The sequence below is a fragment of the Myotis nattereri genome (genome assembly GCF_964212035.1).
Source record: "Myotis nattereri genome assembly, chromosome: 15".
NCBI classification, from domain to species: Eukaryota; Metazoa; Chordata; class Mammalia; order Chiroptera; family Vespertilionidae; genus Myotis; species Myotis nattereri.
The window spans coordinates 12,433,726-12,458,488 of NC_138090.1; the positions used below are offsets into that span (position 1 = coordinate 12,433,726).

The window sequence follows — 24,763 nt, forward strand, 5'->3', positions numbered from 1 at the left end:
TGCAAAAGAAAATGAAACTAGGCCACCAACTTATACCACATACAAGAATAAACTCAAAATGAATAAAAGATTTAAATGTAAGTCATGAAACCATAAAAATCCTAGAAGAAACCATAGGCAGCAAAATCTCAGACACCTCTATATATGTATCTGCAATATGTTTACAGATACATCTCCTACAGAAAGGAAACTAAGGAGAAAATAAACAAATGGCACTACATCAAAATACAAGGCTTCTGCACAGCAAAAGAAACCATCAACAAAAGGAAAAGAGAGCCCACTGTATCAGAGAACGTATTTGGCAATGATACATCTGATAAAGGGTAAATATCCAAAATATACAAGGAACTCATACAACTTAACAAAAGACAAAGAATCCAATATAAAAATGGGCAAAGGACCTTAACAGATGTTCTCCAAAGAGAACATACAGATGGCCAAGAGACATATGAAAAAATGCTCAAAGTCATGAATCATCTGAGAGATAAAAATCAAAATTACAGTGAGGTACCATCTCACACCTGTCAGAATGGCTACCATCAACAAATCAAATGATAAGTGCTGGCGAGAATGTAGAGAAAAGGGAACCCTAGTACACTACTGATGGGAATGCAGACTGGTGCAACCATTATGGAAAACAGTATGGCGTTTCCTCAAAAAATTAAATATGGATCTGCCATTTGACCCACTGATCCCACTTCTAGGAATATATCCTAAGAAACCCGAAGCACCAATCAGAAAGAATGTATGCACCCCTATCCTATGTTCATAGCAGCACAATTTACAATAGCTAAGATCTGGAAACAGCCCAGGTGCCCATCAGCAGAGGAGTGGATAAAAAAAGCTGTGGTAGCCCTAACTGGTTTGGCTCAGTGGATAAAGCGTCGGCCTGCAGACTGAAAGGTCCCAGGTTCGATTTCGGTCAAGGGCATGTACCTTGGTTGCAGGCACATCCCCAGTAGGGGCTGTGCAGGAGGCAGCTGATCGATGTTTCTCTCTCATCAATGTTTCTAACTCTCTATCCCTCTCCCTTCCTCTCTGTAAAAAATCAATAAAATATATTTTTTTTTAAAAAAGCTGTGGTACATTTATACCATGGAATACAATGCAGCAGTAAAAAAGAAGAATCTATTACCCTTTGCTGAGACAGCATGTAGGGACCTGGAGAGTATCATGCTAATTTAAATAAGTCAGTCAGAGAAAGACAAGCATCACATGGTTGCACTCATATGTGGAATCTAAGTAACAAAATAAACAGATGAACGGAGTGGATCCAGAGGCATGGAAGCATGGAACAGAGTGAGGAATCTCAGAGGGAAGGTGGGGGAGGGTGGGTGGGAGGTAATCAACCAATGATCTTGAATGCATAACCCATGGACACAGACAACAGGGTGCTGAAGGCCTGGGGCAGGGGGCGTGGATTGGGTCTGGCTGGGGGGAGTCAATGGGGAGGTAAAGGGGACATATGTAATACTTTCAACAATAAAGAATTATTAAAAACTAATATTAAAAAATGTTTTAAATTTTTAAAAACAAGGACATTGGGCCGGTCTTTAAGGGTCCTTCTAGTCCCAACAGCTATAAGATGCCCAGGACGCCATGGCCTGTTGCAGTTGACTGAGGCCCTGGGATCTCGCAGGTTCATGAGTCAGGAGAACTCCATGACATCTATTCCCAATCAAGGATCCACCCAGGAGAGATATCCGCCCACCATGGAGACCCCAGCACAAATTTGCCCTATCCCTGCTCTAGCACCCCATACTCTGCAGCGCAGAGCTCCCCAGCCCCCAGGCAGAATGGGCACTTGCTCTCAAAGTCACCATCCTCTCCCCTGAGGCTGACAGCCAGGGAACATGAGCACACAGCCTGTAAGGTCGGTGGGTGCTGTGCGGGCACCTCGTCATCTCTCTGTTTCTGTCTCTGCAGGTGAAGTCAGAGCTGTGTGGGCGGATTCTTTCACCCTTCTGCTCCAAGATGGCTTTCAGAGAATTCTGCCCCAGTAAGTTTCCTTCTGCATCCTTCTGTGGCTCATGGACAGGCGAGGGCAGACCTCGGAGTCAGGGTTACAGAGAACAGCGCTAGAATGTTTGGGGTGGATGTGGTATGATGGGAGCAGGGAGGGCAACACATAAGACCCCTGATGTCTGCAAGAGACATCTCATTTTTGTCAATTTGTCTGTATCATTACTTCCCAAAGTGTGGATCGGGGCTCTTCTGAGAAATATTAATGAGGTTACTTTAAAAAATTTTCCATGGCTGTCTGGCCAATGTTGCTCAGTGGTTGAGCATCAACCTATGAACCAGAAGGTCACAGTTTGATTCCCAGTTGGGGCACATGCCCAGGTTATATGCTCAATCGCCAGTGTAGGGCGTGCAGGAGGCCGCCGATCAGTGGTTCTCTCTCATCATTGATGTTTCTATCTCTCCCTCCCTCTTCCTTCTCCAAAATCAATAAAAATCTATATATAGATAAAAGCTTAAGCGACAGGCTAACCATTCAACCGTTCGACCAATAGCTATGACATGCACTGACCACCAGGAGGCAGATGCTCAATTCACAGGCATGGAAACATGGAACAGACTGATGAATCTCAGAGGGAAGGAGGGAAGGAGGGAAGGCAAGAAGAGATTAACAAAAGATCTTATATGCATACTAGAGGCTCGGTGCACTGATTCATGCGGGGATCAGGCAGAAACCAGCAGTCTGACATCCCCTGAGGGGTCCTGGATTGCGAGAGGGTGCAGGCCAGGCCAAGGGACCCCACGGGTGCACGAATCCATGCATCGGGCCCCTAGTAAATATATATAAAAATTTCCATAACCAAGTGAGTATGGGAAATGCTGGGTGGCACAAGAAGGTTTTGCTATTGTAGGACTTTTCAGAGCCTTTAAGTCAGCGGTTCTCAACCTGTGGGTTGTGACCCCTTTGGCGGTCAAACGACCCTTTCACAGGGGTCGCCTAAGACCATCCTGCATATCAGATATTTACATTACGATTCATAACAGTAGCAACATTACAGTTATGAAGTAGCAACGAAAATAATTTTATGGTTGGGTCACAACATGAGGAACTGTATTTAAAGGGCCAGAGGGTTGAGAACCACTGCTTTAAGTGGTGATGTGTGTTGTAAGGCTTCCATAGGAATGAGAAAGCCCAGTGGTCTTCCCAAATTTAATTGACCTCAAGGAACATCTTACGGGACTGGGGCTGCATAGAACACCCTCCTTGGCGTTCACTATCCTAAGGAAACCCTCCCTGGTGCATCCCCACTGGGAGGCCTCATCTCCTAATTATTTCATCTAATGAAGCACGCCCTCCCGCCCCTTCTCCTGGACGAGTTGGGACTGGGAGTCTGTGTGGAATCAGGGACCCTACCTTAGCCCCATTTATCTACTTGCCATTGTTCCTCTCCCAGGTTCATCCCCACTCACCACTGTCTGTTCAAATGTCTACCATTCCTTACATGTCACGCTTCTTGGGGTTGCGGTCTTTCTTCCAAATGGTTGAAACCCTAATTATTAAATCTTTGAACATCAAGGGGCTGTAGCAGGAGGGGGCAGGGAAAGCTGGCATAGCCTGTCTGGGTGGGATCACCAGGCATGCCCCAGGGGGATAAGGTGGCAGTGGGGTCACTGCAAAGAGTGGTGCTTGGGGAGGTAGGGGTGCCCAGTCTGGCTGCTGGCCACCAGGGGCACCCAAGGAGGGCTCAGGTCAAGAGCAAAGATCATTGCTAATACACAGTACAGACTCAACACATTATTGTTTCTGTTGTCACGGCGGCTGTGGTACATTATCAGGAAATCAAAGTCCAAGCCCCATGCCAGGTGTAAAGGCTGCCATTCAGGGGCACGGCTTGAGGGGGTCATGTCCTCGCCCCTATGAGCCACTGGGAGTGGAGATGGGCAGAGTGTGGAGGGCTTTCCAGAACCTTCTGGGGTCAAGCCAGGCCCTTGAGAGCCCTGCCCGTCTACACTAGTAGGGGCCTCGACAGCCCTCTGCGTGCCCGCTTCTGGAGGACTCCAAGGCTGTGGTGACACTCCTTGGAGGTGAGGGTGAGCTCAGGTGGGCAGAGCCCTGGGCCCTGCACCCCCCATTGCTTCAGCCAGAGCATTTCTGCTCCCATCTGCCTGCAGGTGGGGGTCCACTCAGATTTCATCTGCAGCAGGTCCCAGGCCAGCACCTGGGGGGCTTTGGGACCATCCCTTCCTCCGTCATCTCTCTCCGTTTCTGCCCAACTCTTCCACATGGTCTAATCCAACTCCTTCCCTTTTCTCCGAACGTGTATACGAAGTGCTCACGGTGCACCCTTTCGGCTCCCCCACCCAGCACCTCACTGATTTCTGTGTCACCCAGTTCCTCCCAGCATGTCCAGTTCTCAGCTACCTGTGACCCTGCTGTCACTTCAACTCTGTCGATGACCCTGAGCCCCCAGGGTTCTCCTCTGGCCGTCTGGGCTCGGACCATCCACTCATGGTCTCCTTGATGGGGGCGGGTGGATCTTCCTGCACCTGCCCCCAGGGCTCCAACCTGGCCCTTAGCCTTCTCACTCACTCCAGACCTCCTCATCCTCACTACTGTAAGCGGCAGCTTCCACCACCCTCTCCCACCCCAGCTTCTGCCTGAGCTTCTGGTTCCTTCCTTGGCCTGTCTCCCCTGGGAAGCCCCCACCCCCACACCTCAAGTTCAGCCTGCCCCAAACGGAAGTCTTTGTCTTCCCCTCCAAGCCACTGTTGCTTGATTTTGCTGTCCTGGTTTAGGACACCAGACATTTCAGTCTCTCGGCCAGAAATCTGGGGGTGACCCTCAATTCTCCCCCAACACACCCAGCTCTGCCAACTGCCAAGGAAATCCTGGGGTTTCCAAATTGGATCTACAGGTTGGCATTTCTGACTTCGCCCCAATCCGGGCCCTCTCTTCAGACCCAACTTGGAAATCACTGCTTCAATAAGTGCTTATTGAACAACCAACAAGTGAATGAATCAAGACGCAGCCGACGCCCTCGCACATTTCTGGAATGGATGCAGAGCATCCTGGCTGATGCGGGCTCTTTAACGCCTCCCTCCCAGACCTAGACCTGCTCTGGGAATTTAGACACCGAACGGGGAATTGCTTTAACTTTCTTAGCTCACAAATGATCTTGCTCGGTACATGTCAAGATACCAGGATTTCCCATTTAAACCTGGAAGACAGGGTAGGGCTCTTCGAGTGTCCACAGCCCTACCCCCTGCCCATTGGGAGAGGCAACAGGAAAAGTCCCTAGAAGGAAAAACAAGCACCAAAGATTAGGGTCAGAGCTCAGGAAGTCGGGGGTAAGAGAGGGGAAGCACCCGGGCTGCCCACAGGCTGGCAGCAGTCACAGCCTGGCAGAGCATGTGGGTGGGCTTGGGTCTCCCTCAGAGTCCATGTGATGAGGGAGACAGATCTTGGGTTCAAGTACAACCTGGCACTGACACCGGCTGTGTAATCTGAAGCAAGCTACCTAACATCCAGAAACCTCAATGTGCTCATCTGTGCAGTGGAAACAGTCATGCCAGCCTTTTCGTTTGATGCCAAGGTTTGACCTACCACAGAGACTGGAGCTTGCTGCCAGGCACTGCGAGGCAGCATTTGACAGGTTCTCAGCAGTGCCAGCCTTCTGCCAGACCTCACCACGGGCACAGGATGGGATAACTTCATAAAACAGGTTCTCCCTGCCTTGTAGATTAGATATGAGGTCACCCGCTGGCCCTGCAGGATTTGCCCTGGGACTCTACCCCAGCATCACAGATGCAGAAACTCAGATGCAGAAAGGGACTGACCAGGTCACACAACACGTTGTGGCCAACGCTCTGAAGCGCCAGCCTGATGCCACATAAAGTGCTCTTTCCACACGGAGCCACAGTTCTCGGGGAAGATGCAGAGAAGGAGCAGCCCTCCTTTGAAACGAAAACTGTTAACCCGAGAAGAAAGGTTGTCATAACCGGCCCCCCTCAGCCTCCCCTGGAGGCAGTGGACAGTCAGACCGGCAAACCTTTCCCCTCCTGCCTGCTACACTCTTACCCCCGCCGGGTCCCAAGACACCGGGACACTCTGAACATCTGCAGTGAGAACCGAGTTCCTTTTCTGGGGATTCTCTAGAGTTGTTTTGTTTGTTTGTTTGTTTGTTTGTTTGTTTGTTTGTTTGTTTAGTAGAAATACCAGCTCACAAGAGTCAATAGTTAAATATTCAGGAGTTTCCTGAGCTGCTGTTAAGCCATTGGTAGCATGAAATCCACCATGACGGGAGTATTTACACCATGGGTATTGACAAACACTACAAATCAGGGATTTCTCTTCCTTCTTTTCTGAAAGGTGCACAAGTCATCGGTGTACTGAACAAACTAAACTCACAGCTTCCTTGCTCAACATCACATTATGAGATTCACCCATACCACTGAGCATAACTGTGGACCATTTATTCTCATCGCCATATAGTATTCCATTGTGTGAGTATACCACAAATCACGTATCCATTCTACTTTAATGGGCATTTGAATAGTCTTCGGTTTGGGGCTGTGAATGGGTAGTGCTGCTGTAAATGTTCTAGTACAGTGCTGTCCAATAGAACTTTCTAGGATGATGAAAATGTTCTACGTCTTCACTGTCCAATATGATAGCCCCCAGCCAGCATGTGTGGCTACTGCGCACTTGATATGTGGCTAGTGCAACTGAATTTTAAATTTTATTTTATTTTAATTAATGTTACTAGCTACATGTGGCTAGCGGCCACCATACTGAATGGCACAGTTTTAGGACACGGCTTTTGGTGAATATATGGATGCATTTCTGTTGGAGAATGCATTCCATCACATACAATTTCTGGGTTAGAAGATATATATAGCTTTAATAGCTGGAGCTAAACAGTTTTCCAGAGTAACTGTACCAATTCATATCCCCACCAGCCAGGTCTGAGAGTTCTAGTTGCTCTACAATCTGCCAACATTTGGTATTGTCTGGATTTTTTTCATTTTAGCCATTCTGGTGGGGAGTAGAGATATCACTTTGTGGCTTTCCTTTGAATTCCCCTGGTGATTAAATATAGTTTAGCACCCTGGATATCCTCTTTTGTGAAGCAGTTGTTTGACTCTTTTGCCCATTTTTCTTTTTTAAATATATTTTATTGATTTTTTACAGAGAGTAAGGGAAAGGGATAGAGAGTTAGAGACATCGATGAGAGAGAATCATTGATCAGCTGCCTCCTGCACACCCCCCACTGGGGATGTGCCCGCAACCAAGGCACATGCCCTTGACCAGAATCGAACCCGGGACCGTTCAGTCGCAGGCCGACGCTCTATCCACTGAGCCAAACCAGTCAGGGCTCTTTTGCCCATTTTTCTATTAGATCTTATTATTACTGATTTATAGTAATTCTTTCTATATTCTGAATGCAAGTCCTCTGTTGGATACATTTCTGTGGAAATTTTCTCCCTCTTTTTGGATTGCCTTTTCACTCTCATAATGGTATCTTTGGGTTAACAGATGTCCTTAACTTTTTAGATATAACATTTATTAAATGTTATGTATAATTATTTACTTTATTCATGTTTAACCTTAAACTTTACAGGCAATAATACAGAAGATAAGATTATGGAACACTCCCTTGGAGTTCCTAAGAAGGAGGGCTTTACTACTTCACCTCCAAGATTAAAATTTTATAACCATGAAAGCCAAGGTGGGCACCTTTCCAGTGGAATGGCAGCCTTGTTAAAGAGTTTTTGTCTGTTATTGAAATTTCAGGCTTTAGGTTAAATGAAATTGAAAGGATTGCTCATAAAATAAACATTTTCCAAAATCTCATATTTTTTTCAAGTTAGAAAGCTACCTCCAATGCTTTAAAATATCAACAATGATATCCGTAGCTTAAGGACTCTTATAGTACATGTGACTGTATGCGCACAGTATGTCACCAACCCTCTCTAAGCAATGAAAATAGCTCTGTGGCACTGCTCCCTTCTTATCCTTACGCAGGAGTAGAATGATCAGTTACACCTGCTTGATACCAGCACACTGGCATTCATACCAAGCGTAAAACCCAATTATGTAAAACAGCACAACTATCGCATTCCCAGACAGTATGCGGTGTAGAACAGAATTTGTAGATTCAGAAACCTGTGGCATGTTCTTGGAATGCTTTAAATTATAAATTACATTGAGCATTAAATAAAAAACACTGCACTAAGTTCTAAAACCACAAGAGTGGCTGAACTTCAGTAGCTGATTTAACTATATCAGTTTCTGCTCAATCTCAGCACATTCTCTCGCAGTAGGATATTTTTAAGTGTGCATGAATGAAAGGCCCAGCTCTGCCCCTGCCTTGTCACAAGAGCGCTGGGGATGGCAAGCTGGTGAAATATGCCGGAAGAGAAAGGGGTGCGCAATTATTTTCCCTTTGTCTAACATTGGCTTTGATTTAGAGTAGAATGCAAAAACCTGATTTAAAAAATAAAAAAAGAAACTGAATGAGGGTCTGTTTCTAAGTTTAATTCAGTAGCCAAGCTATACTTCAACTGCAAAAGTCTTGGCAGGATGGAAAGTACTAAAGCAACACTCACACTGAAAGACAGGTAATCAGAGGTACCAGGGCACGGGGAATGTGAGCCATCGTGAGAAGACAGCCTGGGTAAATACCGCACATTTCCTGTCAGCTGCTGGTAAGACTTGATGTTTTTTTCAAACTGAAAAGGAATCCTGCAGGGCATTCTCCTTATCACTTATTTGAAGAAAGGCTGTTCTAGGCCCCCTCATTGAACATGAGGGCTAGGTTTCAAAATTCATTTCCTGTATCATCCCAAGGCACATGCTACTCTGTTAACACTGTGTGACATTGGACGGCTGTAATGGATGGTGCAGCTGCTCTCTGGGGTATTCCCCGGAGAGCAAACCGATTAGCGTGAAAGGCTAATGGAGAGAAATGGATGATTGCGTAGAGAAGTGCAGAAGGACCCTTTTGCGTCTTGGGATCCCTTAACCAGTTGCAGACGCCTGTGCAAACAGATACCTCCCTGGTAAGCATCCTCCAGTGATCTGGGGCAGGTGGTAGCTGGTGAATATATTTAGAAAGACTTCTTTCAAAACCTTCCATTGTTCACAGTTAGTACCTTTGCATCCTGTTTAAGAAATCCGAGGTCATGAAGATGTTCTCCAGTGTTTTCCTCTTAAAGCTTTACTGTTCTGCCTTTCACATTGAAGTCTACTTTTATAATTTTCAGGTTTGACCGTTATTTATTGAGCACCTACTGTGTATAGACAGCCTGCTGGCCAGTGTGCTTTCATGCACTCATAGCAGAGATCACTGCTCCCATTTTAGAAATGAAGCGATAGAGGTTCTGAAATGTGAATTACTCAGAGGGCACCACCTGCTGGAGGGAGGGCTAGGGTTTGAACCCAGGACCACCTGTGTCTTACTTCGCCAGAGCCTAAGGTGCAGGTCAGCGCTGATGGGGGAGCTCTGGGATTTCCCCCAAGGAAGGTGGCCAAGGAGGGGCCCTTCTCCCCAGAGGACCCGAGGGCCATTCACCTTCTCAGGATACTGATGGCGAATAAAAGACCTGGGACTGAGGCTGGTTTGGGTCCCAAGACAACTCATGACTTCTAAGTAATCTTGGATGTTGAGGAGATAAAGAGCTCGTCCCCAAATACCCCGTAATGTTTTTAGGAATCCACAGTCCATGAATTATATGCTGAGAAACTGTTCCATGCTCCCACCACTCCACACCCCTTCCTAGGAGTTCCTCCCCACCTCTGGGCCTTTGTCCCAATCTTCCCCTGCCCAGAATGCTTCCTGGCTTCACCTCCTCCGAGAAGCCTTCCCTGATCCAACCCAACCCAGCACCGCATGTCTGGGTCAGTTGATGCCCACAGCCAAGTCCTGTCTGACTGCCCCGGAGTCCCCTGGGTAGGTTTCGCCCCTGAGGCAGAAGGCCATGGCTGGAGGCCAGCAAAGTTAGTCCTCATTCTCCATCATCCTGTGCATCCCCCAGCCCTTCCCAAGACCTTGGTAAAGACCTGCTGACCCTTTAACCTTGTGTCTCGGGGAAAGAGAGTCCTTGTCTAGCACTGAGTCTTGGGCTCACTTATTCACTGTGTGCCCCTGGGCAAGGCCATTGCCCTCTCTGAGCTTCCCTTTTCCTATCCATGAGTTAGTTGAGCTGCGAGGCCAGAGACATCAGAGGAGCGGAGGGGAGGTCAGATCCAGCTACCAAAGGCTCCTTCAGGACTCTGCTCCCCTCCTCCCTGGAAGGAGCAGCCAGGAGAGAGCCTCTGGTCCTGACCTGAGTCTTCTCCACTGAGCCAGGGATGCATAACTCCCAGGGCAGCTGGGCTGGAGGAGGAAGGCGTGTGGCCAGGTCTGTGCCCCAGCTCAGCATCCTCTCTCTTTGCTCCCAATAGGCTGGCACGGCAACCATACCCACCATTTCTACGCTGAACTAGAGAACTTCGGGAAGGGAAATGTGTATTCGTCTTCTGTAATGTTGGTATGTGTAGTCTTAGGCCTGGTCATCACCATCTCCGGCGTCACCATCATCCTGGCCAAGAAGGCCTGGCGGCTCCAGCCCCGCCAGCCCCGCCATCGCTACTGCCGCCGCCGCTACTACCGCGGAGACGCCGAGGCTGACCAAGGTGAGCTGTTGCCCTTCTCAGGGCCTGGCCCTCCCATCCAATTGTAACTGCAACCCAGGACACATCAAAGAGGCGGCTGCTCTGTCCTGAGAGGGGGAGGGTGGGCAGGGAAGGCATCCTGAGGTCTTGGGGATCGGGAAGAGCTCACAGATGCTCACCATGATGTCCTCAATGGCGTGGGGAGCCTAGTTGTCTTCCCAGGTGGGGCTGCCGGTCAGAGGGAAGACAGCTGGTTATTCCCCAGCCCTGCCCACTGTTTGTCCAGCTGTACTGACAGCTGGTCCAGATGGTGCCAGGATGCTGGGTTGGATGGAGAAAGGCATAGGTGAGTGGGGTGGGAGGGTAATCTGATAGGGGGATGAAGAGGTGAATAGGTGCGGGGAGGTGTGGGGTGAGTGGGTGGATCAATGGATTGTTGGAAAAAGGGATGAGGGCTGGGATGAGGGATGGATAGCCAAATGGGAGGATGGAAAAATGGATGAATGGAGAGGTAGATGGATAGCGGGATGGAGGGCAGATGTGTGGGTTGGGTGGGATGTGTGAGTGGATGGGTAGGTGGGTGGGTGGGTGGATGGATGGAAAGATGGAGGTTAGGGGAATGGATAGGTGCGGTATCGGATGGGATAAGTGGGTAAATGAGTAAGTGGATGGATAAATGCATGGGCTGAATGACGAGTGAATGAATGACAAGCCTGCAAAGTGCAAGTAGAACTGACTTGAGACCCTCCCCGTCACAGGGTCACCCTCTCAACAGAGCTGGTGGTGAATTCTTGGGCTGCCCAGCCCCGAAGTGCCCACCTGCCTAGTGTGCTCTCTCTTTCTCGGAAGGGGCCAGGGATTTAAAAGCGGAGGAAGGAACCCCACGGTATTTAATTCTCAGACGATCTTCAAGGGCAGGAAAAAGCCTGCCCTGCGGCCTGCCCGGCTTCTCCTGAGACAGGGAAAAAGCAGGCCTGTGGAGTGGTCTGACCCCAGGGGCGCCGTGCACACAGCAGATTAAGTGCTTGGAGGCTCCAGAGCCAGGCAGGGCCAGAGGCTCTTTCCTCCTACGGACAGAAAAAGCACCGCCTTCATGCTCCTGCCACCTCTGCACCTTTGCAAATGCCCTTCCCTATGTCCAGGATGCCATTTCCCATACTTCCCCAACCGACAAAAGCTTACTTGTCCTTCCAGACCTGGCTCAAATGCTCTCTCCTTTGGGGAGATTCTCTGGCCCCTCCTCATCCCTGTACTATCTTGGCACTGTCCCTCCTCCTCCACCAGTGGCCCTGCCACAGGATGGCTGTGTGGCACCAGGGACAGCAGGGCCTGCACAAAGCTCTCCTCCACGTGGGCCCACAGACCAGCCAGGACCTGGCCCAGAAAAAGTGCTCTGGGGGCAAGGAAAGGAACCACCTGGTTTCATCCGCGCAGCAAAACTGTGTCCGCCCGTTTAAAGGCCGGAAAACTGGAGCAACTTGTTGAATGGCCTAGAGGTCCCCCAGCCTGAGCCTGGTACTCAGAACATGGGCGAAGGGTCCACAGTAGTTCCCAAGCTGAAGTCTGAGAGGTCAACCGTGGCCTTGAGGAGAGATGGACCGGGGGGCAGACCAGTCCCTCCTACTCTTGGTTGGGGCCCCAGAGCCATTGCCACATGAGTGACACCTAGCCTGACCTCCAGAGCAGGGAGAGTGGCAGGAGGCCACAGCCCGGCCTTCGCTACCCCACGCCGACTGTCAGCACCCTGCAGCCTTGTTGCTGTGGGAACCCTCTGTGGGGCTCCCACCTCCCTAGCCATTTCTGGTCTCAGCTGAGGCTTTGGCACCTCCCTGATGCCCCCCACACCTTCCTCCAGCCTCCTGGGGGTGCATGGGGATGGGGATGGCACTGCCAGGAGCCTTAGAAAGATGCCAGGGAAGAGAGGAAAAACACACTGGGCGCAGCTGTGGGCAGAGCACCAAGCTTTGACCTATTGGCACTGGGGATCCTTCTGTCCTCAAACACCCCTTCCCTGGCCCCAGGGACAGACTCCCGTCTCTCTCCTTCCACGCCCAGGCCTTTGGGTGGGTTCCTATTGCCTGAGGAGGAAAGCATCAAGGTCCTCAGAGCCGGAGCCAGGGCCCTGGGTCCTCTCTCTAGACCCACGGCAGCCTCAGGACCACCCCCATCCTCACTCCAGACCGTGCACCCAGGCATCCCCAAGACGCCTTCCCCTGGGGCCCCACACCCAGGGCGTCCAAAATGGCCCTCATCTTCCGTTCTTGCTGTACAACCTCAGGGAAGTTGCTTGACCTCTGTGTACCTACGTGAGTCATCTGTGAAATGGGTACACAGGACCCACCCCCAAGAGTTATTGCAAGGACTAAACTAGACAGCACCTGGCTAGCGAGTAAGTGCTCAGTAAGCGTTAACTGTTTTCATTATCTTTCCCCTAGAACACCTGCTCCCAGGCCATGTAGGCTGGCGCCCCCACCTGCCAGCCGCCAGCCTGGCAGCTCCGAGGCATTCTCCACAGGCATCCAACCTGACTGAACTGTGACTAAGTGACAGAGCCAAGGGAGCACCACAGAGCAGCCTCAGTTTCCCTGGGAGACCCAAGAAAAGCAGTTCAAGGAGAGAGGTGGACAGCCGTGTGGGCGGTCCTGCCCACCAGGGCCCCCCACTCAGGCCGGCGGAACAGCCTTAGCTTTCCCGAGGTTAGGACAGCAGGTGGGATCCTTTCCTGACGACGCTGGCAGGGACGGGACCCTGCACCAGAGCCCAGCGGCCCTGGTTGCCATCACCCTGTTGTTTCCTGCTTATCTCTTTCCTGAGCTCCTTCCCCAAGTTCTTCCAAAAACCCATTCTTCAGCGGAAGCCCTGAAGAGAAACAGATCTCATCTCCGCTCCCTTCCACAGCGCGTCACTGGGCTCCTTTATCCTCGTATAGAAGTACCGTGTGTTCGTGGTAGAAAACCTTTAAAACACAGGCAGTCTAAAGCAGAAGATAAGGGTCGTGGTCCTGTCATCCAGACAGAGCCACTGTTGACTCCTGTGGAACATTTCCTCGCGGGAGCCTTCTCGCTGCCCTGAGTTTACACCTCCCCACGTGGTATAAATGCAGAGAGAGTTTTGTACCCAGATTCTTCCACTCACCATTGTACCTAGAGTGGGGGAAAGAGCTTAGGGGAGTGGAAAGGGCAGCCTTTAGACTGCAGTGGTTCTCAACCTTGGCTGCACATTAGAATCATCCGCATCCTCGAGGATGAGGCCCAGAAATCAGGATTTTAAAAAGATTTTTAGGTGATTCTAATGTGCAGCCAAGGTTGAGAACCACTGGTCTACAGAGTGAGGTCAGGGTGCTGCTGGGCTCAGAGAAAGGTCATAAGCACAACCCCAGACAAGCCCCCCCCCCCCCCGATGCTGAGCCCTGCCCTCGTGAGGGGAGGAGCCACCTGGGAGGCCATTGGTGTTGGGGAGACCTCAAGTCTCAGCCATTTTTGCAGCTCCCACTTGCCCCTAGCCACCTTGAGTCTTGTCAGAAACAGGGAGGTGGAGCGCTGCCCTGGCCCTATCAGTAACTTGCTGTGTGGCCTCGGGCAAGTCCCTGGGCCTCTCTGAGCCTCAGCTGTAGAATGGGAAGACTGTGCTCCATCAGCCTTTCCCACGCAGTGTTATTAGGTAGAAGGAAATAAGAGCCTGTGGTCCAGTGCTGGAGAAGCACAACTGAATGTGTTCCTCAGCTGCAGGACTTTTCGGAGCCTTTGATGTGCTAATATGTAGTCAAAACCCCAGAAGAAATACTTTCAACAATAAAGAATTATTTAAAAAACTAGAGGCCCGGTGCACAAAAATTTGTGCACTGGCCGGGGGTGGTGTCCCTCAGCCCAACCTGTGCCCTCTCACAGTCTGGGACCCCTCGGGAGATAACCACCTGCTGGCTTAGGCCCGCTCCGGGGTGGCAGATGGCAGGCCCTGATGGCGGCAGGGCGGGTGGCGGATCGCGCTGTCCCGCCCCGCCTGCAGTATGCAAATTTAGCAGCCATCTTTGTTGGGTTAATTTGCATACTCTTCTGATTGGCTGATGGGCATAGCGAAGGTATAGTCAATTAGCATCTTTGTCTTTTATTAGTGTAGATAATAATACATAATACATAAACAAATACCCAGAAGAGAATGCGGTATACTGAGTCGCCAGGATTCATCACAGAAGACTCTTTCTCCCTGGGATCTTAAGGGAATAGTGGGTGGTTGGGGGCAGGGAGTAGGGTGGCCTGCCCCAGAGACCTCTGTAGCCCTTGTTCCCTGACAGCCTCTTGCCCCCTTTCATGCCCCAGACCTTCTCCACAGCTCAAAGCTTCCTGCTCACACCACACTCTTCTTATTCTTTCCCTCCTTGGCTCAAGCTGTTCTGTTCCCTCTGCCCAGCCTGCCCCACTTCCCCTGGCTAAATCCTAGACAAGACTCAGCTCTGGGAGCCCCTCCGCCAGGAAGCCCTCCCTGACCCCAGGCTGGGTCCGGCCTGCTCTGTTCCCACAGCCTCAGTACTACGTCTACCAAAGCTCATCACACACTGCTCAGTAGAGGGCTGTCACATTCTGGGGTGCCACTGGGGGGACTCTCCCTGACGCCAGCCTGAGACCCAGGCCAAATGTCTGTTCCCTGCAGACTCCCAGGAGCACTCCTTCTGCCGCCGTGGGATACACTGCGCCTGCAGCCTCAGGGGCTACCGGTTCAGCTCTCTGCACCGGCTGCACATAGACGCTCCACCAAGGTAGGCGGCCTCCTGGGGAGAGGGTGTGAGAGGGTGGGGCTCTGGGCACAATGCCCCCTCATGGGAAACAGCAACACCTCCCTAAGGGGTAGAAACGCAGAAAACATCTGCTCAGAGCGTGTGACCATCTCTCACCCTCCTGACCAAGCAGGTCCCAGGGGGGCAGGGTCTGACTCAGAGCTGCCACCAGGAGACACTCAAGAAGGAGGAGAAAGCACAGCCCCTTCAGGCCAGGCCCCAGCTCCTTCGTTTGCGCCCCCAAAGCCCAAATCACACCCACTGGGATGGGGTCGGTGCATCCAAACTGCACTCGGCCCTCGGGCAGCCCTGTCCCATTGGCAAGTTCTCCTCTGGGCCTTCAGGTCCACTCTCAGGCAGGTCACCCCCAGCTAGTACTTGCAAAGAGAAGAGGTCTGGGGCCTCCATCACTTTCCTACCAGGGGACCCTCGGCTCTCCCTCTTCCCTTCTCCCTCTGCTCTGGGTGCGGGGAGGGCAGTGCACTTGCCCTCTCCCAGGCTGGAGGACACTTTTCAGCCCTGCACCTCTGGCTCAGGGGCCCCAGGGCTGGAAGGGCCACTTTGGAGTGACTTCAGATCAAGGGTGCCTGCAGCTGCTCCAGGCAGCTCTGCCCACACTCGGGGGCCAGCCTGGGAGACGTTTGGTCCACAGCATCCTGCTGCTCTGAGCCACCTGTGGCCCGGCGCTCAGAGACCTGCTCACTGAGTTCACACAGAACACGTGGCTGGGTCAGGACCAGAATCTAGGTCTCGTGGTTCCGTGGGGCAGAGAGGTTTCACTGGAGCCGCCATGACAAAGGCCTGGCTGGTCCACGCCAGGCAGCTTGTCACTGAGCACAGGCTCTCAGCTCTTGGGGAAAGGCCCACACCCGCCCGAAGGCCAGGCCCCACAGGCCCTGACGGAGTCCCTTCTCTTGTAGCTACGAAGAGTGCATGGGGCCAGGGGCCACCCAGCTGTACCCTCCCACGGAGGCGCCACCACCCTACTCGCTGATAGACACCGACAGCGGCCACAGCTCCGGCGGACCCCAGCAGGCACACAGTGACCTCTTCACCGTCTCCACGGATGCCCTGCCCCCTTACGAGGCTGTGTGTGGGCCCTGTCCTCCACCGAGCCTGCTGCCACTGCCAGGCTCAGAACCAGAGCCAAGCAGCCCCCAGGGCCCACCGAGCCCAAAAGGAAGCCTGGCTTCCAGCCCAGAGATGATTGTGTGAATGCCAGCAGGCCACGTCCTGCCGGTCCCTAGGGGCTGAGAAAGACCTTTCGGGAACACAGGGAGCGCGTGCACGCACACATACACACACACAGACACAAACTCATGCACACACAGACACACACACACACATACACACATGCAAACTAATGCACACAGACACATATGCACACAAACTCACGCGCACACACACATGCACGCAACACAAACAGCACTCCTTCATGCACACATATAATACAACTTACACACACACAGACATATACACAGTGACATGCCCATGTGTACATACACATCCAAACATGCCCCACATGTGTGAAGACACATACACAGACGCCCCCCTCACATGCACCATGCAAACTCATCTGTGAAGGTTGCATTCAAAAGGAAGCTCTCCCTACCTCCCATCCCTCCCCAGCCTGCCGGTGATGACTTAGAGACAGCACTGGGCAGAGAGGTGCAGAGGGGACTAAGGCTTGCTCTCGCCTCTCCCGGGCCTGTTTGCCCCTGCCCTCACCTGGCAGGCGGTGCCAAACTGTGATTCTGTCTCGAGAAACAGCCTGACCATTGCAGGTCAGCTGTCTACCCCCACCCCCTCCAAGGGTAGCCTGTCTCCTGGTTGGTGGGTCAGGTCTCAGTGGGACTCAGCTACACACTGAACCTCCCTGCCAAGTCCAGGGCAACAAAACCATATCACCACCCTGCCGCTTACGGGGTGTGGACACGGGCCTGAGGGGCTGGGGCACAACCTGGAGGCCCTTACAGCCCTCTCTGCCCTCACCCTTCCCAGAGTGCCCTCAGCCTGGCGCTGCCAGCCGAGTTATCTCCGAAGCCCCACCCTGAACCACAGGGATGAACAGGGCTCCTGGTGGGTGTGCCATGGTGGGGAGGGTCACAGCTGTGCCCCTATCAGTCCAGCCACTTCCCAGGACTGAGCATCTTCAGAACATAAGGGCTCTGAGCCGCAGGAGCGGCCCCTCACTTAAGTATGGGCCCAAGCCAGGCCCCAGGAGCCGACACTGTCCTCTGGCGGCTGCCCCTTTGGGAATTGAGCTGCCATGCTCTGGCCTCGCCCTCTGGGGAGTTTGCAGAGACAATGTAAGGCAATGTGAGCCCCATCGTGCCGCTGCTAGGACCAGCGGTTGCCTCTCAGCCTTGATGCCGGGCGCCACGGAAGGGCGTGCGTGGGTTGCCTGGTGGTAGAGAGGCCCCAATCTTGGCCCGTGAAACCCAGCAGTTTCCAACAGAGGCCATGCAGGTCACACAGCTGACTCCTGAACGCCCTGCCTGCCAGAGGGGGCCCCTGGGAATCCCCGAGGAGGGACCCACCAGCATCACCAGTGGCAGGGAGCAGAGACCTCAAGTCCACTCTGCCTCCCTCGCCCGTCCTTAAACACCCTCTTTCCTCTCCCCCCCCCCTCCCCACAAAGGGCTAAAACAACTCACCCCTTTCTTAAGAAGGGGGTAGCAAGAACGGCAATTGTGAATTTTATTTTGTATAGAACTAGTATTTTTGTCGGTGCAGGACTGAAAGGAATCCGGTCAAAGGTTCGGCAGCACCTGGAGCTTCTGGCTCCACGTGGAGTAGGGACCTTGTTTACAAGCAGTTCTGTCACCTTGTGGTTTACTTGTACTGTTTTTCAAGCAAAAAATATTTGTCTGTTGTACTGTATTGCTTTAAATGCACTCCAGGGGTGAAACCCATCCTGCTTCTGCAACCCTTAAGACTGCTGTAAGGGGGCCGGGGCACCCCTATGTACTCATCAGTGTGGGAAAGTGAACAGCTTTTCTTGCTCCTGGATTAAGCGCTATTTAAGCAACTGTGGATGTTTTCTGTGTTCAAAATAAATACATCATATCCATAAAAAGTGTCGCAAGAAGTATCATTGGGGCGGGGCGGGCTAGAAGAGGTCAATGCAGGGAAAGGGGGGCATATGTAATACTTTCAACAATGAAGATTTATTTTAAAATTTCAAAATAAAAAATAAAAAGAAGTAACACTGTATCAAAGGGGGGCTGGTACCACCTGAAATCTCTAAGGGAAGGAAACAACACCAAACTGAAAATATATTACTCCTCTCAGAATTAGCAGCCATTGAAGCCTTGTCATTTTCCTGTTGAACCAAATACTGAGTATGTGGGGAGTCAGTGACTTTAGAGTCCTGCTTCCATCAGCCCCGCCCAAGCCCACACTGCCACCTGCTGGCCACCTGCTGCCACTGTTCAAAAGCAAATGAATCTACACCCGAAGAACCTGCAAATTCCCTAGTCCAGTGGTTGGCAAACTGCGGCTGGCGAGCCACATGCGGCTCTTTGGCCCCTTGAGTGTGGCACATGGGCCACTGAGTTTCAGTCGCACTGTACATGCGTGCCAGCACGTGGCGTTTTGTGGAAGAGCCACACTCAAGGGGCCAAAGAGCCGCATGTGGCTCGCCAGCCGCAGTTTGCCAACCACTTCCTAGTCCAGGGGTGGGCAAACTTTTTGACTCGAGGGCCACAATGGGTTCTTAAACTGGACCGGAGGGCCGGAACAAAAGCATGGATGGAGTGTTTGTGTGAACTGATATAAACTCAAAGTAAACATCATTACATAAAAGGGTACGGTCTTTTTTTTTTTTTAGTTTTATTGATCCGGCCCGCGGGCCGTAGTTTGCCCACGGCTGGCCTAGTCCCACGTTCAAACCCACTGCGCATGGTCACTCAGAGTTGTAGACGAAACTTGTCTTCTACCCTTGGGATGTGCCATGAGGTTAACCCCGTCATGAATTCCACTTTCAGGAATAGCCCTGCCCCTCCCGGCATCTGTCTCTGGGCACAGCCTGATACCTAAGCCCCATCTCTGTATGCGATACAATCACTCCTCTGTCCTCAACACGAGTGTGCATGGCTCAGGGGCCACCTCCGTGTTCTGGGGCCCCTCCTCCTGGGAACAAGCGCAGCAGCCTTTGTGGTAGTGGCATCCCCACCCTACACTGACACCCCGTCCCAACAACACACACGCTCAGGGTGCCACTGGCACCGGGAACTGTTGGGCTCGGCTCTTCCTGCCTCCTCTATCCACGACGCGCCCTGTGGCCACCGTAGGGCACCACATTCAAGGTCCTTCTGCAAACAAGGCTGACCTCTCTCGGCCAGGGGCCTGAGGGGTGAGGGCTGAGGAGGGGCCCTTGTGCAGGCTGGGTGGCCTCCTCTTGCCGGAGTCTTAACCCTTTGCGCTCCAATTTTATTTTTAGAATTCAAACAGTCTGGCCCGAATTGGAAGTCCTTCCTCTCTTGGTTGCAGTAGTTCCCTGGCGAAAATTGCCAGTTAGCTCATTCACCAACTCGACGTTGGACCTGCTACTAGCGCCTGGTCTGTCGAGTCAGCCTCGACGTTGGGGCGCAAAAGGTTAAGAAAGGGGAGCTGCAACTGATGGCAGATGAGGCCACCACAATGGGCCGGCGTGTGTGGACACGTGTTCCAAGGTCTTTGGACAGGGCACCAGTAGCACCCCACACGAGAGCGCAAATCACCCGAGAAAGAGGAAGGAGGGTCGGTACAGAGTATGGCCGCCCACGGCGTGCACTGGCCAAGCCCCCTGCACAACCACACGTGGGGGTCCCACCCCCTGCCCCTGGAGACACCCTGACACACACTGAACGCAGCATGGCCCGGCTCACAGCACCTGAGGTTTTGTGAGCGTCTGCTTAGACGGCTTTGGTGCGCGCGCACACACACACACACACACACACAAGCGCCCCTTACACACTCAGAGGCCCACACACACACTCCAAGGCCATCCACTCTCCTATCAGGGGACTGACCTGATGACTGACCAGGTTCTGGCTGTGAGCAATGGAAGGACCGGCAGCGTCCTTGTGGGAGAGTGAATCTTCCTTCCTGGGCTCTGCTTGGCTTGACCCCGACGCCTGACCTCACGCTTGACCTCCGACACTTGACCTCACGGCTTGACCTCACGTGGCACCTCCCCAAGCCCACGTGAACTCTATCAGGACCAATTGCCGGGCTGGAGGCGGGGCATGCCTTTGCCCACCGGGCGGCCGCCCGGCTGTGCCTGCTCAGCAGCTCTCCAAGGCAGCGGTTCTCAACCTTGGCTGCGCATTAGAATCACTTGGGAATCTTTTTAAAATCCTGATTTCTGGCCCTAAGCGGTTTAGCTCAGTGGATAGTGGCGAACCTATGACACGCGTGTCAGAGGTGACACGCGAACTCATTTTTTTGGTCGATTTTTCTTTGTTATATGGCACGTAAATATATAAAATAAATATCAGAAATATAAGTCTTTGTTTTACTATGGTTGCCAATATCAAAATTTTTCTATATGTGACACGGCACCAGAGTTAAGTTAGGGTTTTTCAAAATGCTGGCACGCCGAGCTCAAAAGGTTCGCCATCCCTGGGATAGAGTGTCGGCCTGCGGACTCAAGGGTCCCAGGTTCGATTCCGGTCAAGGGCATGTACCTTGGTTGCAGGCACATCCCCAGTGGGGGGTGTGCAGGAGGCAGCTGATCGATGTTGCTAACTCTCTATCCCTCTCCCTTCCTCTCTGTAAAAAAATTAATAAAATATATTTTTTTTAAAAAAAAATCCTGATTTCTGGGCCTCACCCTCCGGAAATTCTGTTTCTTTGTTACTAATGTCGTGGCCCCACCCCATAACAAAGAAACAGAATTTCCGGAGGGTGGGGCCCAGAAATCAGGATTTTAAAAAGATTCCCAGGTGATTCTAACGTGCAGCCAAGGTTGAGAACCACTGCTCCAAGGCATCCCAGGTCTGCCCTACCTTCTGCCCTACGGCTTCTGGCTGCCTGGTCCGTGACCTGCCACAACGCTGGCACCTGAACTACAGGTGGAGGGGTTGTGGACAGCCGGGAAATGGGGAGCCCTCCACTCGCTGACAGGCTCTGAGCCTGTTAGTCAATTTCGAGAGGCAGAAACCCATCTGAAACAAGAAAGGGTATTTAGCGGCTCATTCAGTGATGGCGAACCTATAACACGCGTGTCAGAGGTGACACGCGAACTCATTTTTTGGGTTGATTTTTCTTTGTTAAATGGCATTTAAATATATAAAATAAATATCAAAAATATACATCTTTGTTTTACTATGGTTGCAAATATCAAAACATTTCTATATGTGACAGGACACCAGAGTTAAGTTAGGGTTTTTCAAAATGCTGACGCGCCGAGCTCAAAGGCTCGCCATCACTGGCCGACGCGGCGAGCTCAAAGGCTCGCCATCACTGTGATGACACGCCGAGCTCAAAAGGTTCGCCATCACTGGCTGACGCGCCGAGCTCAAAAGGTTCGCCATCACTGTGATGGCGAACCTTTTGAGCTCGGCGTGTCAGCATTTTGAAAAAACCCTAACTTAACTCTGGTGCTGTGTCACATATAGAAATTTTTTGATATTTGCAACCGTAGTAAAACAAACTTATATTTTTGATATTTATTTTATATATTTAAATGCCATTTAACAAAGAAAAATCAACCCAAAAAATGAGTTCGCGTGTCACCTCTGACACACGTGTCATAGGTGCGCCATCACTGTAGATGACACGCCGAGCTCAAAAGGTTCGCCATCACTGCTCCCATTTTACAGATGAAGCGATAGAGGTTCCGAAATGTGAATTACTCAGAGGGCACCACCTGATGGGGGAAGGGCTAGGGTTTGAACACAGGACCACCAGTGTCTTACTTCGCCAGAGCCTAAGGCAGTGATGGTGAACCTTTTGAGCTCGGCGCGTCAGCATTTTGAAAAACCCTAACTTAACTCTGGTGCCGTGTCACATATAGAAATTTTTTGATATTTGAAACCATAGTAAAACAAAGATTTATACTTTTTATATTTCTTTTATATATTTAAATGCCATTTAACAAAGAAAAATCAACCAAAAAAATGGGTTCATGTGTCACCTCTGACACGCGTGTCACCTCTGACACGTGTGTCATAGGTTTACCATCACTGGCTATAGCCTCATATGCCGCTATGGCGCAAGCCACGCCCACAAGCCAATCAGGAGTGAGTATGCAAATTAACCCAAATAAGATGGCGGCGGCCACCGAGCTGTAACAAACAGAAGGCTGGGTTTTGGGGGGATTTTTTTTGTTTTATTGCTTAAGGTATTACAGAGTATTACATATGTCTCCTTTTTCCCCCCCCTTGACATTCCCCTGGCCTCCCTTACCCCCTCCCCCCGTGTCTTATGTCCACTGGTTATGCTTATATGCATGCATACAAGTCCTTCGATTGATCTCTTACCCCCCCTCCCGCACCCCAACCCTCCCCAGCCTTCCCGCTGTAGTTTGACAGCCTGTCTGATGCTGCTCTATTTTTGTATCTATTTTTGTATCTATTTTTGTTCATCAGTTTATAATGGTCTTTATTATCCATAAATGAGTGAGATCATGTGATATTTTTCCTTCATTGACTGGCTTATTTCGCTTAGCATAATGCTCTCCAGTTCCATCCATGCTGTTGCAAATGGCAAGGGTTCCTTCCTTTTTAGAGCAGCATAGTATTCCATCGTGTAGATGTACCACAGTTTTCTAATCCATTCATCTACTGATGGGCACTTAGGCTGTTTCCAGATCTTCGCTATGGTGAATTGTGCTGCTATGAACATATATCCTTTCTGATTGGTGTTTCTGGTTTCTTGGGATATATTCCTAGAAGTGGGATCACAGGGTCAAATGGGAGTTCCATTTTTAACTTTTTGAGGAAACTCCATACTGTCTTCCATAGTGGCTGCACCAGTCTGCATTCCCACCAGCAGTGAAGGAGGGTTCCTTTTTCTCCGCATCCTCTCCAGCACTTGTCGTTTGTGGATTTGTTGATGATAGCCATTCTGACAGGTGTGAGATGGTACCTCACTGTTTTTTTGATTTGCATCTCTCAGATGATTAGTGACTTTGAGCATGTTTTCATATGTCTCTTGGCTTTCTGAATGTCCTCTTTGGAAAAGTGTCTATTTAGGTCCTTTGCCCATTTTTTGATTGGATTGTTTATCTTCCTTTTGTTAAGTTGTATGAGTTCCCTATAAATGTTGGAGATTAAACCCTTGCTGGTGGTAACATTGGCAAATATGTTCTCCCATGCAGTGGGCTTTCTTGTTGTTTTGTTGATGGTTTCTTTTGCTGTGCAGAAGCTTTTATTTTGATGTAGTCCCACTTTTTTATTTTCTCTTTAGTTTCCAATGCTCAAGGAGCTGTATCAGTGAAGAAATTGCTTCAGCATATGTCTGAAATTTTGTTGCCTTTGGATTCCTCTAGTATTTTTATGGTTTCCCATCTTACATTTAGGTCCTTCATCCATTTTGAGTTTATTTTTGTGTATGGTGTAAGTTAGTGGTCTGGTTTCATCTTTTTGCATGTATCTGTCCAATTTTCCCGGCACCATTTATTGAAGAGACTGTCTTGACCCCATTGTATGTTCTTGCCTCCTTTGTCAAATATTAATTGAGCATATTGATTCGGGTCGATTTCTGGGTTCTCTATTCTATTCCATTGATCTATATGTCTGTTTGTGCTGCTCGTCGGACAGGTGCAGACTGCGTGTGGCTGCTGCTCCTCAGATGTGGTCGGTCTATCTGTTTGTGTGGCTGCTACTCCTCGGACAGGGACGAGCTGCTGGGGCAGCTGCTGCTCCTCGGACGGGGGATGGGCTGCTGCGTGGCTGCTTCTCTTTGGGTGGCAGCGAGCTGCACATGTGTCTGCTGCTCCTCGGATGGGGGCAGGCCGCTCACCCAGCGGCTGCTCATCAGACAGGTGCAGGCTGCGTGTGTCTGCTGCTCCTCAGACCAGTGTGGAATGCGCAGGGCTGCCGCTCCTCAGACGTGGGTGGTCTGCTCGTGTGGCTGCTGCTCCTCGGACTGGGGGAAGCTGCTTGGATGGCTGCTGCTCCTTGAGTGGGAGCGGGTTGCTTGCGGGGATGCTGTTCCTCATATGGGTATGGGCTGCTCACACCACTGCTGCTCCTCGTATGGGGCAGGCTGCTCGTGCAGCTGCTGCTCCTTAGATGGGGGCAGGTTTCCCACACACCTACTGCTCCTCAGACAGGAGGAGGGTGTGGGCTGCGCAGCTGCTTCTCCTCGGATGAAGGCAGGCTGCGTGGGGCTGCCGCTCCTCAATCGTGGGCAGGCTGCTCACGTGGTTGCTGCTCCTCGGA

At 51.2% G+C, this 24,763-nt stretch overlaps 1 protein-coding gene across 1 annotated transcript; it reads left to right on the forward strand.

The window, feature by feature from the left end:
- Nucleotides 1-1,974: 1,974 nt before the first annotated feature.
- On the forward strand, nucleotides 1,975-18,457 carry BEAN1 (brain expressed associated with NEDD4 1; the record flags this gene model as incomplete). Its single annotated transcript, XM_081106763.1, has 4 exons — nucleotides 1,975-1,999; nucleotides 10,409-10,639; nucleotides 15,266-15,371; nucleotides 16,310-18,457. 4 exons carry the CDS (start codon nucleotides 1,975-1,977, stop codon nucleotides 16,602-16,604), a joined length of 657 nt encoding a protein of 218 aa, XP_080962889.1. The 3' UTR covers nucleotides 16,605-18,457.
- Between the last annotated feature and the right edge of the window lie 6,306 nt (nucleotides 18,458-24,763).